This window comes from Cherax quadricarinatus, chromosome 76 (genome assembly GCF_038502225.1).
Source record: "Cherax quadricarinatus isolate ZL_2023a chromosome 76, ASM3850222v1, whole genome shotgun sequence".
Lineage (NCBI taxonomy): Eukaryota > Metazoa > Arthropoda > Malacostraca > Decapoda > Parastacidae > Cherax > Cherax quadricarinatus.
Genome location: NC_091367.1, coordinates 16,177,064 through 16,194,397, shown reverse-complemented (window position 1 = coordinate 16,194,397; position 17,334 = coordinate 16,177,064). Strand labels below are relative to the sequence as shown.

At 40.3% G+C, this 17,334-nt stretch overlaps 1 protein-coding gene and 1 long non-coding RNA gene across 2 annotated transcripts in view; one reads left to right on the top strand and one right to left on the bottom strand.

Annotated features, from left to right (window-relative positions):
• Window positions 1-17,334, bottom strand: part of LOC138854974 (uncharacterized) — a 131,009-nt gene that overhangs the window by 31,339 nt on the left and 82,336 nt on the right. The window lies entirely within an intron of this gene.
• The window catches only part of Cbp53E (Calbindin 53E), a 182,706-nt gene that overhangs the window by 157,707 nt on the left and 7,665 nt on the right, over window positions 1-17,334 (top strand). The window contains exons 10-11 of the mRNA XM_070101331.1: window positions 8,041-8,097; window positions 13,313-13,384. Coding sequence (XP_069957432.1) covers window positions 8,041-8,097; window positions 13,313-13,384 — 129 coding nt within the window. The remainder of the gene's footprint in view (window positions 1-8,040; window positions 8,098-13,312; window positions 13,385-17,334) is intronic.

Genomic DNA, 17,334 nt, shown 5'->3' with positions numbered 1-17,334 from the left:
TTATAAAGCTACCAAGGATCATTATAAAGCTACCAAGGATCACTATAAAGCTACCAAGGATCATTCTACAACTGCTAGTGATCATTATAAAGTTACCAAGGATCATAATATAGCTACTAAGGATAATTATGCTCCAAATGATCATTATAAAGCTACCAAGGATAATTATAATGCTCCAAATGACCATTATAAAGCTACCAAGGATCATTATAAAGCTACCAAGGATCATTAAAATCTACAAAGGATCATAAATCTACCAAGGTTCATTATAAAGCTACAGTGGAACACTATAAAACTAATAAGGCTCATTATAAAACTACTAAAGATCATTATAAAGTTACCAAGGATCATTATAAAGCTACAAAGGATCATTATAAAGCTACAAACATTCATTATAAAGTTACCAAAGTTAATTTTAAAGGTACCAAGGATCATTATAAAGGTACCAAGGATTCATTATAAAGCTACCAAAGATCATTATAAAGCTACCAAGGATCATTATAAAGCTACCAAGGATCAATGTAAAGCTACAAATGATCACTATAAAGTTACCAAGGATCAATATAAAGCTACCAAGGATTATTATAAAGGTACCAAGGATCATTATAAAGCTACCAAAGATCATTATAAAGCTACCAAGGATCATTATAAAGCTACCAAGGATCATTATAAAGCTACCAAGGATCATTATAAAGCTACCAAGGATTATTATAAAGGTACCAAGGATCATTATAAAGCTACCAAAGATCATTATAAAGCTACCAAGGATCATTATAAAGCTACCAAGGATCATTATAAAGCTACCAAGGATCATTATAAAGCTACCAAAGATCATTATAAAGCTACCAAGGATCATTATAAAGCTACCAAGGATCATTATAAAGCTACCAAGGATTATTATAAAGCTACCAAGGATTATTATAAAGCTACCAAGGATCATTATAAAGCTACCAAGGATCATTATAAAGCTACCAAGGATCATTATAAAGCTACCAAAGATCATTATAAAGCTACCAAGGATCATTATAAAGCTACCAAGGATTATTATAAAGCTACCAAGGATCATTATAAAGCTACCAAGGATCATTATAAAGCTACCAAGGATCATTGTAAATCTTCTAAGGATCATTATAAAGCTACCAAGGATCATTATAAAGCTACCAAGGATCATTATAAAGCTACCAAGGATCATTATAAAGCTACCAAGGATCATTGTAAATCTTCTAAGGATCATTATAAAGCTACCAAGGATTATTATAAAGCTACTAAGGATCATTATAAAGCTACCAAGGATCATTATAAAGCTACCAAAGATCATTATAAAGCTACCAAGGATCATTATAAAGCTACCAAGGATCATTGTAAATCTTCTAAGGATCATTATAAAGCTACCAAGGATTATTATAAAGCTACCAAGGATCATTATAAAGCTACCAAGGATCATTATAAAGCTACCAAGGATCATTGTAAATCTTCTAAGGATCATTATGAAGCTACCAAGGATCATTATAAAGCTACCAAGTATCATTATAAAGCTACCAAGGATCATTATAAAGCTACCAAGGATCATTGTAAATCTTCTAAGGATCATTATAAAGCTACCAAGGATCATTATAAAGCTACCAAGCATCATTGTAAATCTTTTAAGGATCATTATAAAGCTACCAAGGATCATTATAAAGCTACCAAGGATCATTGCAAATCTTCTAAGGATCCTTATAAAGCTACCAAGGATCATTATAAAGCTACCAAGGATCATTATAAAGCTACCAAGGATCATTGCAAGTCTTCTAAGGATCATTATAAAGCTACCAAGGATCATTATAAAGCTACCAAGGATCATTGCAAATCTTCTAAGGATCCTTATAAAGCTACCAAGGATCATTATAAAGCTACCAAGGATCATTATAAAGCTACCAAGGATCATTATAAAGCTACCAAGGATCATTATAAAGCTACCAAGGATCATTATAAAGCTACCAAGGATCATTATAAAGCTACCAAGGATCATTGCAAATCTTCTAAGGATCATTTTCACCAAGCCAGTTTCAACGTTTCGTTATACTTCTCCCTTGCAATAACTCTCCTCCTGTCTGACGATCTGGCGCTCAGGAGCACGAGCGTCTGTAATAATAATAATAATAATAATAATAATATATTTACTACAAGTACATGTACAAGGTATACAGACCATAGCTGACATCAATAACATATTACTATATAGAAAGCCGCTTGTTATGCTGAGCATTTCGGGTAAATTAGGTCAGTTTTGTCCCAGGATGCGACCCACACCAGTTGACTAACTCCCAGGTACCCATTTTACTGATGGGTGAACATTGACAACCGGTCTAAAGAAACACGTCTGGTTCCACCCCTTTGCCGGGAATCGAACCTGGACCCTCAGCGTGTGAAACGAGAGCTTTTGCCACCAGGCCACGGGGAACCGTGGTAAAATATTCTTACTTGAAGTTGACTTGTGTAAACAACTGACTGTTTTCCAAACAATATTATGTTTTGACTGTTGCATCAAGAATGAGACTCGAGGGCATTATAATATTTTTTTTAATTTTGTCATTTTCAGGTTACTAACGCAATTAAATATTTCATTTAAATGCAAATATCGTGGCTCAATGACCCACAACAAATCACTTTTGTTGGGAATTGATGGGGAAGAACTGTTGAGGGGGTGTTATATACTGCCAGACTGTTGAGGGGGTGTTATATACTGCTAGACTGTTGAGGGGGTGTTATATACTGCCAGACTGTTGAGGGGGTGTTATATACTGCCAGACTGTTGAGGGGGTGTTATATACTGCCAGACTGTTGAGGGGGTGTTATATACTGCCAGACTGTTGAGGGGGTGTTACATACTGCCAGACTGTTGAGGGGGTGTTATATACTGCCAGACTGTTGAGGGGGTGTTATATACTGCCAAACCGGTCCAGTTCCTCTGGCTATATGGATCTGATAATTCCATCTATATGAATCCTATCCCCGGGGATACACAGATTTACTATTTCGAGTTCTTAAAGGGATGTATAACATGTAGTAACGCAGAAAAGTTTTACATACTATTCTTATGCAAAACTGCCTTTTAAAGTTACGCCCTTTGACGCTAGTGGACTTCCCGTTCAAATAATTAGAGCTCCCACCCTTTCTTAAATCACATCTAATTGTCTCTCATTCCCTACATGTATAAAGCTTCCCCGTGATATAATTTGCTAGATATATTTTGGTTTCTGCCCGATCCGTGAATGATATCCATGTATTGCATAACCCCAGCTCCTGTACGGGACGGGAGTTTCTAATGTATTTAAAGAATAACTCAAAAGACTTGACGGGAATCAGAAGAGGCAATTACAAATTATCACATGGACACTTAACATCCCAATTTCAATATGGCAACTTATGACATGCACAGCGCAAAACTGATTTAAACCTTCCACTAGGAAACGCCAGTTTTGAAGCCTAATTGAAGACTCAGTCTTTCTTGCTTATCAGTGGAATACAATATCGACATGATGGAAGAATTAAACATGTCCAACATCTGGGAATTTTGTAGACGTTCAGCCATCTAGTGGCTTTATCAGTACAATACATGGATACAGTTTGAAAAGTGAAAGAAATATATACAAGACCGTGGAAGACGAGGTAATCAGTCCCTCAGCCTAGCAGCAGGTGACGAGTACCACAGTCTTGAAGAATCTGAGCACGGGAACGAAGATTGACACTTATACTAGTATCAGAAGAGGGAGGTGCAGCAGACGAAGGTACTTCCACTTGCAGTGTTACCCAGTGGAAGTAGGTCATGCCAGAGTTGGGCCAGGTTAAGCAGGTTGTGGTAATGTACTGTGTACCAAGATTCCATGATGTTGCTGTATCTGACAAACTGTATATCAGTGGAATACAGTACCGACAAGATGAAAAATTAAGACATGTGCAACATCTGGGTGCATACCAGTAAAATACCCAGATGTATTACAAGTGTCTAATTTTCCAGTCACTATCTTGTGGTTTCTGAGAGACATGTTCTAAAATGCATCAGCGCGTTAAGTTGGCACTCTCTCAGATTTCGTATCGTCAAATTATCAACGTTGAAAGGTGAAACCAAATGAGTGAAGCACTTTGAAATTATGGCAAGAAAATCAATATTTCAGTTTTCCCAATTTTATTCTTAAAATAAAACAATTTGGAACCAAGACAGACGACAATGTATCAAAAATTTTCTCTAAGCAGAATTTACCAGCGTTAAAAGTGTAAGTAGTTTTTGTAATAAAGTTGGTAGAATTACCGACAATATATAAAGTAAAAGAACACAAGTGCAACTATCGTGACATTTTATTTTGGCAACGTAGTTTTTATTTAAAATTTAGGAACATAACGGCCTGGCAAAGCTCCTGGTGATCCAAACGTTGCCGCAATAAAATATGGCATTAGTTGCACATGTGTCCCTTTACCTAACGTGTTAGTTATTACTTACACCCATTTTTTCCCTTGACTTTTAAGTAGACTACTACAGTAATACTATATGTTACAATACTAGTATTCTTAGCGTCTGGCTGTTTTCTGCATCAGCCGACCAAGTCCACTACTTCAGAAGGCAAGGAGACGCTTAGAATACAAGTACTGTAACTTGTAAACCTAGTGTACTATTCAAAATTCGAGGGGGGAGGAGGGAAGTGATGAAAATTTATACTTGAGTAACATAAAACAACGGGAACAATACAGTAGGCCTACTGGCCCAGTCTAGGCAGATCCTACTGAAATCCAACTTCTCACTCGTATGTTAATTTAGCTTTTGTTTTAAAGCTACCCAACATAGTTTAAACGATCAGAGAGCTGAGGAGACAGAGTAGCCTGCCTAAAAGCATGCAGACATGGCCAAGACGTTCAGGTGATCAGACCGAACATCAGAATGGAAAAGAAATGTTACCCAAACAATTTTGACTGTGGAATGATTGTTGGTGCGAGACGAGGTGGTTCAAATATCTCGAGTCATGTCAAAAACTGTTGATCTGGGATTTTCGCGCACTACGCTCTCTGGAGTCGAAAGAAAATTGCGTGACAGCTCAAATAGTCATGTGTTAAAACAGTGGTATGCAGAAGAGCATCTCTGAAAGCACAACATGTCGGAACCTGAAGTGGATGGATTTTAGCAGCATATCACACTGGCTTCAGCTTCTGTCAGAACAGGAAACTGAGGCTACAGTGGGTACAAGCTCACCTAACCAGGTCAGCTGAAGATCGGAATAACGTAGCCTTGTCTGACGAGTCCCGATTTCTGTTGCGATATGCAAACGACAGGTTTAGAATTTGGTGTAAACCTTTAGGATGTGGTGGAATGGGAGATTCGCAGCATGAAAGTGAAGCCGACAAATCTGTAGCAACTGCAGCATAAAGATCTCTTAGAAATGTTTCCAGCACCATGTTGAATCCATGCCTCGAAGAATTCAAGCTGTTCTGGAGGCAAAGGGAGGCCATACCCAGTACTAGAAGGGTGTACCCAATAAAGTGGCCACTGAGTATATAGGAATAAGCAGAATACTGTGTCCTTGTACATACCGAGCCACATTTCGCAGTCATTCAGCCAGAGCTAACAATAGTTAGTTGTATCAGCAGCATCAATTTTGACCCAACTGTTTTATCTCATTGCACATTAAGCTTTCGCTGTACATTTATGTCTAGAACAGAGGTGTACTACTGTGTCTGATGACGTGATTAGTTTATACACGAATCAAATCATGAATTAAATCCTATAAAAGCACCTGCCATCCCATACTCCTGATAACAGTACACAAATAACCCGCACATGGGAGAGAGGAGCTAACGACGACATTTCTGTCCGACTTGCACCATTTACAAAGTCAGTGTGACTTTGTAAATGGTATTGTGCCTTTTAGTTATTTATTCTCCTGATAACGGGATTTTCCTCTAACAGACAAGACAGTTTTTCCTTACCGAGTGTAGGCGATATGAGTGTTTTCCTTGAAGGTTTAGTCAAGGTATTCGACCTTCCACATAGCACTGGTTATCATTACCATACTTGATGAATGCACATTCTAGTACTGATCAAGAGAACGTACCATTGTGTCTGCTGTTTGTGCTACGGGACGACGTCCTTTAGAGATCCCGAGAATACCGTAAATAAGCCACTTAATTAATGCACCTGGTTTCCTGAAGTGAGCCCAGAGAGAGAGAGGAGAAAGAGAAGGAGGAGAAAGAAAGAGAGAGGTGAAAGAGAGAGAGGAGAAAGAGAGCAGGGGAGAGAGAGAGAGCAGAGGGAAAGAGAGCGAGCAGGGGGGAAAGAGAGCGAGCAGGGGGGAAAGAGCGAACAGAGGAAAGAGAGAGAGCGAGCAGGGGGAGAGCGAACAGGGGGAAAAAGAGAGAGCAAACAAGGGGAAAGAGAGAGAGCGAACAGGGGGAAAGAGAGAGAGCGAACAGGGGGAAAGAGAGAGAGCGAACAGGGGGAAAGAGAGAACGAACAGGGGGAGAGAGAACGAACAGGGGGAGAGAGAACGAACAGGGGGAAAGAGAGAGAACGAACAGGGGGAAAGAGAGCGAGTGAGCAGGGGGGGAGAGAGCAAGCAGGGGGAAAGAGAGAGAGCGAGCAGGGGGAAAGAGAAGGAGGCGGGGAAAGAGAAAGAACGAGCAGGGGGAAAGAGAGGGAGAGCGAGAGCTGGGGAAAAAGGGGGAGAGAGCGAGCTGGAGGAAAGAAGGAGAGAATGAGTTGGGGGAAAGAAAGAGCGAGCTGGAGGAAAGGGAGAGAGAGGGAGAGAGAGAGAGAGAGAGAGAGAGAGAGAGAGAGAGAGAGAGAGAGAGAGAGAAGAAATGCCAGCTGCTCTAATCTCCATCAATCACCAGCTAAGAGCTATATCAGCTTGGGGAAATAGATGGCAAGTAACATTTGCACCTGAGAAAACACAAATGATGGTCTCTAGGCATCAAGATGGTAATGCCGGTGTAGTAGTATGGATGAATGGGAGGGTGTTGGCCCCTGGGGAAGAAGTTGATATCCTTGGGGTGAAATCTGACTCCAAACTGACCATGAAAATCCACGTTGTAAATCTTGCAAACAAGGCAGCCAGGAAGCTTACAGCACATCGCCGTATCTCGCATATGCTTGACAGTAGGGGTTGCAAGATTTTGTACGAGGCACAAGTACGCTCACACCTTGAGTATGCTCCACTTTCATGGTTTGCCTGCCCACGCCCCATCCCCTAATCTGCGACTGCTTGATAGAGTAGAGAACAAAGTAAGACGTCTCATCTCTCACCTGGACCCATCCTGGATAGATCTGTCATTTCAGCAGAGCCTTCAACATAGGAGGGATGTGGGTGGCCCTACTGTTATGCACAAGGCCAATATTGTAAAAGTACCACACTTGGATCCACTTCGAGGACAGCGTGAAGCAAGTTTCTATACCACAAGACGAGCAGAAAGCAGCAACTTCACTCTGGCTGTACCTTTCTACAGAACATCACTCCATCTGAGATCATATATACCCAGGATGACTCGAGCATGGAACACATCCGTACAAACATTATGATGTCAACGAGATAAAGTCAGTTGATCAGGCGAAAATGCTGGCCCACAGATGGCTCTAACTTCATCCTGTGTTCCCTACTTGTATGTTTCATAACAATAAAAATGCTTTCAAATGAACTGATGTAGGTAACAGCTCTTAAATTGTCAATAAGATTAGGAATCCTTAACTTGTAAATAGCTTGCCAGTAAAGCTAGGGATCCTTAACCTAACCTTGTCAAACCCTTTGTAAAAAAAAAACAGGGGGAGAGAGAGCAGGGAGAGAGAGAGCAGGGAAAGAGAGAGAGAGAGAGAGAGAGAGAGAGAGAGAGAGAGAGAGAGAGAGAGAGCGCAGAGACCAGTTCTCTTATAACAATATCATTTGAGGTAAAGTAATAACCAGTGAGTTCGTCAGTAATGTCAAACTTCCATAACTAATCACACAGGAATTTTCAACACTGTACCAGCACAATGGAATGCTCATGTTATTTATTAAACATGGATCTTTGTTGCTACAGGGAGCGTCTAAGCTGACGAAAGAGGACATCGAGAGGGTCTTCGCACTCTACGACAGGGTGAGTGTAGGGGGGGGGGGAAGGGGGGACTCATTTTCTGAGTGTGTCTGCAATCCTGTGAGTGTGCGTGCGTTTGGCAATAATTTTGTGAATGACTATGTTTAACCTTGATCCTGCGAGTGATAGTGTGTAACCTTGATCCTGCGAGTGATAGTGTGTAACCTTGATCGTGTGGGTGATTGTGTGTGTTTGACTGTGATTCTGTGATTGTGTGTGTGTGTTTGACGATGAGCCTGTGTGTGTGTGTGTGTGTGTGTGTTTGACTGAGCTTGTGTGTGTGTTTGTGTATGACTATGAGCCTGTGTGTGTTTGACTGTGTTTGATTATAAGCCTGTGAGTGTGTGCTTGACTGTGTTTTGACTATGAGCCTGTGAGTGTGTGTTTGCGCGTTTTGACTATGAGCCTGTGAGTGTGTGTGTTTGACTGTGTTTTGACTGATCTTGTGAGTCTTTGACTGTGTTTGACTATGAGCCTGTGAGTGTATGTGTGACTATGAGCCTGTGAGTGTGTGTTTGACTATGAGCCTGTGAGTGTATGTGTGACTATGAGCCTGTGAGTGTGTGTTTGACTATGAGCCTGTGAGTGTGTGTTTGACTATGAGCCTGCGAATGTGTGTGTGACTTTGTTTTCTTTTAACTATGAGCCTGTGTGTGTGTGTTTGACTGTGTTTGACTGAGTCTGTGAGTGTTTGACTGTGTTTTGACTATGAGCCTGTGAATGTGTGTTTGACTGTGTGTTTGCCTATGAGCCTGTGAGTGTGTGTTTGACTATGAGCCTGTGAGTGTGTGTTTGACTATGAGCCTGCGAATGTGTGTGTGTGACTTTGTTTTCTTTTAACTATGAGCCTGTGTGTGTGTGTTTGACTGTGTTTGACTGAGTCTGTGAGTGTTTGACTGTGTGTTTTGACTATGAGCCTGTGAATGTGTGTTTGATTGTGTGTTTGCCTATGAGCCTGTGTGTGTGTGTTTGACTGTGTTTGACTATGAGCCTGTGTGTGTTTGACTGTGTTTGACTATGAGCCTGTGTGTGTTTGACTGTGTTTGACTATGATCCAGTGAGTGTATGTTTGACTGTTTGATTAAGAGCCTGTGAGTGTGTGCTTGACTGTGTTTTGACTATGAGCCTGTGAGTGTGTGTTTGCGCGTTTTGACTATGAGCCTGTGAGTGTGTGTGTTTGACTGTGTTTTGACTGATCTTGTGAGTCTTTGACTGTGTTTGACTATGAGCCTGTGAGTGTATGTGTGACTATGAGCCTGTGAGTGTGTGTTTGACTATGAGCCTGCGAATGTGTGTGTGACTTTGTTTTCTTTTAACTATGAGCCTGTGTGTGTGTGTTTGACTGTGTTTGACTGAGTCTGAGTGTTTGACTGTGTGTTTTGACTATGAGCCTGTGAATGTGTGTTTGACTGTGTGTTTGACTGAGCATGTGTGTGTGTGTTTGACTGTGTTTGACTATGAGCCTGTGAGTGTGTGTTTGACTGTGTTTGACTATGAGCCTGTGAGTGTGTGTTTGACTGTGTTTGACTATGAGCCTGTGAGTGTGTGTTTGACTATGTTTGACTATGAGTCTGTGAGTGTGTGTTTGAGTATGTTTGACTATGAGCCTGTGAGTGTGTGTTTGACTATCTTTGACTATGAGCCTGTGAGTGTGTGTTTGACTGTATTTGACTATGAGCCTGTGAATATGTGTTTGACTGTGTATTTGACTATGAGCCTGTGAGTGTGTGTTTGACTGTGTTTGACTATGATCCTGTGTGTGTTTGACTGTGTTTGACTATGAGCCTGTGAGTGTGTGTTTGACTATGTTTGACTATGATCCAGTGAGTGTGTGTTTGACTGTTTGATTATGAGCCTGTGAGTGTGTGTTTGACTGTTTGATTATGAGCCTGTGAGTGTGTGTGACTGACTATGAGCCTGTGAGTGTGTGTTTGACTGTTTGACTATGATCCTGTGAGTGTGTGTTTGACTGTGTTTGACTATGATCCTGTGAGTGTGTGTTTGACTGTGACTATGATCCTGTGAGTGTGTGTTTGACTGTGTTTGACTATGAGCCTCTGAGTGTGTGTTTGACTGTGGGCTTGTTGGTAATATCGTGAGTGATTGTGTGTTTCTGACTGAGCTCTGCGTATGTTCGATTATGACTCTTGCTATTGTATATATTTTTCTTATTGATTTTTGTGTACGTGTGTGCTTGCATGTAACTATGACCCTACAATTGGGAGTATTTATACATGATCCCATGGCTTACCAGGCTGGGGTTTGGTAACACTGATAACAATGTTACCATTGCAGAGAGTGAAATGTGAGTATAGAGTGGCCAGGAATGACGTAAGTCATGCAGTGTGTCCAGGGGACACACGTGAAGCATGCAGTGTGTCCAGGGGACACACATGAATCATGCAGTGTGTCCAGGAGACACATGAATCATGCAGTGTGTCCAAGGGACACACATGAATCATGCAGTGTGTCCAGGGGACACACATGAATCATGCAGTGTGTCCAGGGGACACACATGAATCATGCAGTGTGTCCAGGGGACACACATGAATCATGCAGTGTGTCCAGGGGACACACATGAATCATGCAGTGTGTCCAGGGGACACACGTGAATCATGCAGTGTGTCCAGGGGACACACGTGAATCATGCAGTGTGTCCAGGGGACACACATGAATCATGCAGTGTGTCCAGCGGACACACATGAATCATGCAGTGTGTCCAGGGGACACATGAATCATGCAGTGTGTCCAGGGGACACACATGAATCATGCAGTGTGTCCAGGGGACACACATGAATCATGCAGTGTGTCCAGGGGACACACATGAATCATGCAGTGTGTCCAGGGGACACACGTGAATCATGCAGTGTGTCCAGGGGACACACGTGAATCATGCAGTGTGTCCAGGGGACACACATGAATCATGCAGTGTGTCCAGGGGACACACATGAATCATGCAGTGTGTCCAGGGGACACACATGAATCATGCAGTGTGTCCAGGGGACACATGAATCATGCAGTGTGTAAAGAGGACACACATGCAGTGTGTACAGAGGACACACATGCAGACAGTGTGTACAGAGGACACACATGCAGTGTGTACAGAGGACACACATGCAGACAGTGTGTACAGAGGACACACATGCAGACAGTGTGTACAGAGGACACACATGCAGACAGTGTGTACAGAGGACACACATGCAGACAGTGTGTACAGAGGACACACATGCAGACAGTGTGTACAGAGGACACACATGCAGACAGTGTGTACAGAGGACACACATGCAGTGTGTACAGAGGACACACATGCAGACAGTGTGTACAGAGGACACACATGCAGTATGTACAGAGGACACACATGCAGACAGTGTGTCCAGAGGACACACATGCAGTGTGTACAGAGGAGACACATGCAGTGTGTCCAGAGGACACGCATGCATCATGCAGGCAAATATTTATTACAGCGTGCTACATCAAATAGCCATTAGGGTAAAATATTCGTGATATAAATCACCTCTACGTGTGGAAAGTTATCATACTTGTATTTTATAGTACATAAAAATTGAGGATTAAAGGTGCTTACGTACGAAGGTTCGTGCCCACGTTCCTCTGTGTGTACTCACCTATTTGTGGTTGCAGGGGTCGAGTATTAGCTCCTGGCCCCGCCAGTGTGTGTGTGGTGAGAGAAAGGTGTGTGTGTGTGTGGCGAGAGAAAGGTGTGTGTGTGTGAGAGAGGTTGTGTGTGTGTGTGTGTGTGTGTGTGTGTGTGTGTGTGTGTGTGTGTGAGAGAGGTGTGTGTGTGTGTGAGAGGTGTGTGTGTGTGTGTGTGAGGTGTGTGTGGGTGTGAGAGGTGTGTGTGTGTGTGAGAGAGGTGTGTGTGTGTGAGACGTGTGTGTGTGTGTGAGACGTGTGTGTGTGTGTGTGAGACGTGTGTGTGTGTGTGTGTGTGTGTGTGTGTGTGTGTGTGAGAGATGTGTGTGTGTGAGAGGTGTGTGTGTGTGTGTGTGTGTGTGTGGGAGAGGGAGGTAGGTGTGTGTGTGTGTGTGTGTGTGAGAGAGAGAGAGGGAGGGAGGTGTGTGTGAGTGAGAGATTGTGTGTGTGTGTGTGTGTGTGTGTGTGTGTGTGTGTGTGTGTGTGTGTGTGTGTGTGTGTGTGTGTGTGTGTGTGTGTGTGTGTTGGGGGTGCTCTTGCGTATGTGCGTCATCAGGCTAATTTGCATGCCTTTGTGTGTGTACATTAGTTCAAAAATACCAAAGTTGTTCAGTTATTTTACACTGAATTTAATGAGCTCATTAAACTGGTTACAACATTCAACTTTTTTAACATAGCGCCACGGAAGCAAGGTGATAGTATCAATGTGTTATCTTAGATAAGTCACTGATACTATCACCTTGCTCTATTCCCGTTCCGCGATCTATTCACAAAAGGTGAATAGATCACGGAACGGGTAGAGACGAACCCTCTGTGCTAAAGCATGTGAGAAGGCAAAGCTGCCATATTAAGTAGGCAAAGGAGATAAACCTTAAGAGAGTGGGTAGATGACCCAAGTGATGATGTAGAGGAGGACTCCACTTATACAGCAGTTTAGGTTCTATCTGGAGTTTATCTGGAGAGAGTTCCGGGGGTCAACGCCCCCGCGGCCCGGTCTGTGACCAGGCCTCCTTAGGTCAGTGTCCCAGGATGCGACCCACACCAGTCGACTAACACCCAGGTACCCATTTTACTGATGGGGAACATAGACAACAGGTGGAAAGAAACACGTCCAATGTTTCTACTCTGGCTGGGAATCGAACCCAGGCCCTCGCCGTGTGAAGCGAGAGCGTTAACCACCAGGTTACTGCTGTAAAACAAAAATCGCTTTAAAGTGAAACACAGCATTTTTCACTGTCAAATGCACATAAAAGCCTGATTACATGTTAACACTATCAAAATTAAGTGAGCATTGCCTAAAAATGTATATACAGTACACGTATTACTTACCTTAAAATATTTTCGTTCTTAGTTTATAGTGATTGGTGAATGTATATATTTTAGAAAGTCTAAATAAATGAAGAATGGGAATAATTGAAAGCCGCTGCGTTAGCGAAACGCTGTAAAGCGGGGCCTTCCTGTATTCACAAATGTTGTGTTCACAAAATACTGTGTTCACTCGTAAACAAGTCATAAACAACTTGACGAAAAAATTTGCCGTTATTAATGCTTTTGTTAACTGTTACAGGATAACAACGGTACCATAGAGAACGACGAGTTGAATGGTTTCCTGAAGGACCTGCTGGAGCTCGTGAAGAAGGTGAGATGAACGTTACAAGTGGTGCTACTAATCTGTTATGATGTAAATCGTTAAGAAAACTAACAAGATGAAGAATGAGACACTTGTGCATCTCTACTGTAGATACGTTTCGCAGGCCAGTGTTTTTTTCAGTCCTATACAAAGAACTGTGGAAGACGATGAGTAGTTTAAGATAATCAGTCCCTCGGCCTGAAGTCGATTGATTAACTCTAACTCATTTTCAACGGTTCTTTTCTGTCTTGGACTGAAGACGCCACTGGCTGGTTTTAACGTTTCCAAAATAAAGATTTCTATATGTTACATAAGTGTCTCATTCAGGTAGTCTGTTTATTGGTATCATGGTCGTGGTAGTGGTATAATTTAGCTGCTTAGGAATATTTTGCAGTTTTCACGTAAATTGTGGAATTTGTTTTAGTAATGGTGATAGAGTTTTTTGTTTTTGTGATGGGTTATGGAATTAGTTATGATGATGATAACTGTTCTCAGATATTGTTTTCTGGTTATATTTATTGTAGAGATGTATGATGTAGCGGTGATATTTGTTGTAATAATGAGTTTTGTGCTGGTATTTGTTATAATGACGGTATTTGTAATACTTACAATGACTGTATTTATGATGTTCATTATGATGATGTTTGATATAATGATGTTTTGCTGTATAATTTGTAATAGTGACACTAGTTATAATGATTATAATGGTATTACTTTTAACACTATTTGTTATAATGATGACATTTGTTTTAATCATAATATTTGTAATTATATTTTGTAATTATGAGGATTTTTTATATTTATAATGACATTTATTGTCATATTATAATGATATTTGTTGTAATGATAGTTATTACAATGACAGTATTTGTTGTAGTGATAGTTATTTCAATATTTGTTGTAATGTAAATTTTGTGATGATATTTATGACCAAATTTGTTGCAATATTTGTTATATTCTATTTATTGTGATTTACAATGACATTATGACTATTATGTTTATAATTTGTTGTGATAACGATATTTATATTGATATTTGTTATAATGACATTCGTTATAGTTATGCTATTTGTAATAATGAAATTTGTTGAGATATTTCTTATAAGGACAGTTGAAGTATTTCTCATAATAATGATAATTGCTATAATGATATTGATATAGTTTATCATGATATTTGCTGTAATAAAGATATTTATGATGATTTTTCTAATATTTTTATAATTCTTATAATGATGCTATTTATCATGTTATAATAATGATATATGTTTCAGTTATATTTATTGTAATTCCTGTTATAATGATGACATTTATTATACGTTAAAATATCAATTGTATTGATGGTATTTATAATGACGTTATATTTGTAATAGTCGTATTTATTAAAATGAAATTGATGTTAAAATGAGGGAATTTATTGTAATGACGGTGTTCATTGTAATGATATTTGTTATAATGAGAATATTTGAAGTGATGATGCTAATTACAGTAATTGTTAAAATGATATTTGTAGTAACGATGTTATTTTAACTATAGTATTTATATCTGCAATAAATTATATTTGATAAAATATATATTATAATGATGGTAATTATGTTAATATTTAACAAAAAAAAAGGCACAATACCTCTGGGTTGTCTTTCTTTTTTCTGTCTCGTGATTCTGTTCCTTTATTTATTTCATCCCTTCCCCCCACCTCTGTGCACTTGTTCTCCCTCTGTGGGCACCTAGCTCCCTTGTGGGCACCTAGCTCCCTTGTGGGCACCTAGCTCCCTTGTGGGCACCTAGCTCCCTTGTGGGCACCTAGCTCCCTTGTGGGCACCTAGCTCCCTTGTGGGCACCTAGCTCCCTTGTGGCCACCTAGCTCCCTTGCAGTGCTCCCCATTCTTTGTATTTGACTGGCTCCTCCTCCTTAATTCCCGACTACTACTACTACTACTACTTCTACTACTACCACTACTACGACTACTACTACTACTACCACCACCACCACCACTACCTCTTCCTGCCTATATATACCCGTCCTGCTCCACTTCTGGTTAGTGTGACTTTGTAAATGGTCCAAGTCGGACCGAAACGTCGTCGTAAGCTCCTCTTTTCTATGTGCGGGTTATTTGTGTATGTTAATATTTGTTATAATTATATTTATAATATTTGTAATAATGGTATTTGTCATAATTATGTTATTTGTTATTTTTTGATGGCGATATTTGTAGTATTGATACTGATGTATCTAGCAATAATAATGATAATAATATTTTTATAATGATTTTTGCTGTGGTGGTGCCTGATATTGCTAGTATTCTTACTGAATTATTATTATTATTATTATTACTACATGCATGGATAAGTATTAAAGATGTATATTTCCGAGAGAATGGAAAGCAATCAGATTCAAGCTATGGAGAATGTGGCTCCAATTCCTCGGAAAATGAGCCTCACACTGGTATCATTGCATCCTCCCCTCCACTGAAGGTGGTATTTGCTGTTATGGTAATGATGACATCTGTTGTAAAAATGTTTGTTGTAATATTCGGTTTATAGAAACTGGCACATAATTAGTCCGGTTAATTTTAATAGGCTTCAAAATAGCTTACGTTGTAAGGATCTATTGAGCCAGATAGAATTTTATTTCTGATAAAATGATCGCAGCTGGACAGGAATTTGCAGAATACTGCCAATCAGAACATTTGAATTATTAAGAGTTAAATGTGCTTGGTTTATCTACACATAGTAAGGAAAGTTTGTTGGGAACAAGGATATATGTGCAACTAATGTGATATTTTATTGTGGCAACGTTTTCCTCTCCAGGAGGTTTGTCAAGCTCTTTTGCTCCTGGAGAGCGAAACGTTGCCACAGTAAAATGTCACAATAGTTGTACATGTGTCCTTATACCTAAAATAGTCGGTAGTAGGTAGTAGGTTGGTAGACAGCAACCACCCAGGGAAGTACTACCGTCCTGCCAGATGACTGTGAAACAGAAACCTGTAACTGTTTTGCATGATGGTAGGATTGCTGGTGTCTTTTTCTATCTCATAAACACGCTAGATAACAGGGATATCTTGCTACTCCTACTTACACTTTGGTCACACTTCACAGACACGCACATGCATATATATATATACATACATCTAGGTTTTTCCCCTTTTTCTAAATAGCTCTTGTTCTTCTTTATTTCTTCTATTGTCCATGGGGAAGTGGAAAAGAATCTTTCCTCCGTAAGCCATGCGTGTAGTATGAGGCGACTAAAATGCCGGGAGCAATGGGCTAGTAACCCCTTTTCCTGTAGACATTTACTAAAAAAAGAGAAGAAGAAAAACTTTATAAAACTGGGATGCTTGAATGTGCGTGGATGTAGTGCGGATGACAAGAAACAGATGATTGCTGATGTTATGAATGAAAAGAAGTTGGATGTCCTGGCCCTAAGCGAAACAAAGCTGAAGGGGGTACGGGAGTTTCGGTGGGGGGAAATAAATGGGATTAAATCTGGAGTATCTGAGAGAGTTAGAGCAAAGGAAGGGGTAGCAGTAATGTTGAATGATCAGTTATGGAAGGAGAAAAGAGAATATGAATGTGTAAATTCAAGAATTATGTGGATTAAAGTAAAGGTTGGATGTGAAAAGTGGGTCATAATAAGCGTGTATGCAACTGGAGAAGAGAGGAATGTAGAGGAGAGAGAGAGATTTTGGGAGATGTTAAGTGAATGTATAGGAACCTTTGAACCAAGTGAGAGAGTAATTGTGGTAGAGGACCTGAATGCTAAAGTAGGAGAAACTTTTAGAGAGGGTGTGGTAGGTAAGTTTGGGGTGCCAGGTGTAAATGATAATGGGAGCCCTTTGATTGCACTTTGTATAGAAGGGGATTTAGTTATAGGTAATACATATTTTAAGAAAAAGAGGTAAAAATAAGTATACAAGATATGATGTAGGGCGAAATGACAGTGGTTTGTTGGATTATGTATTG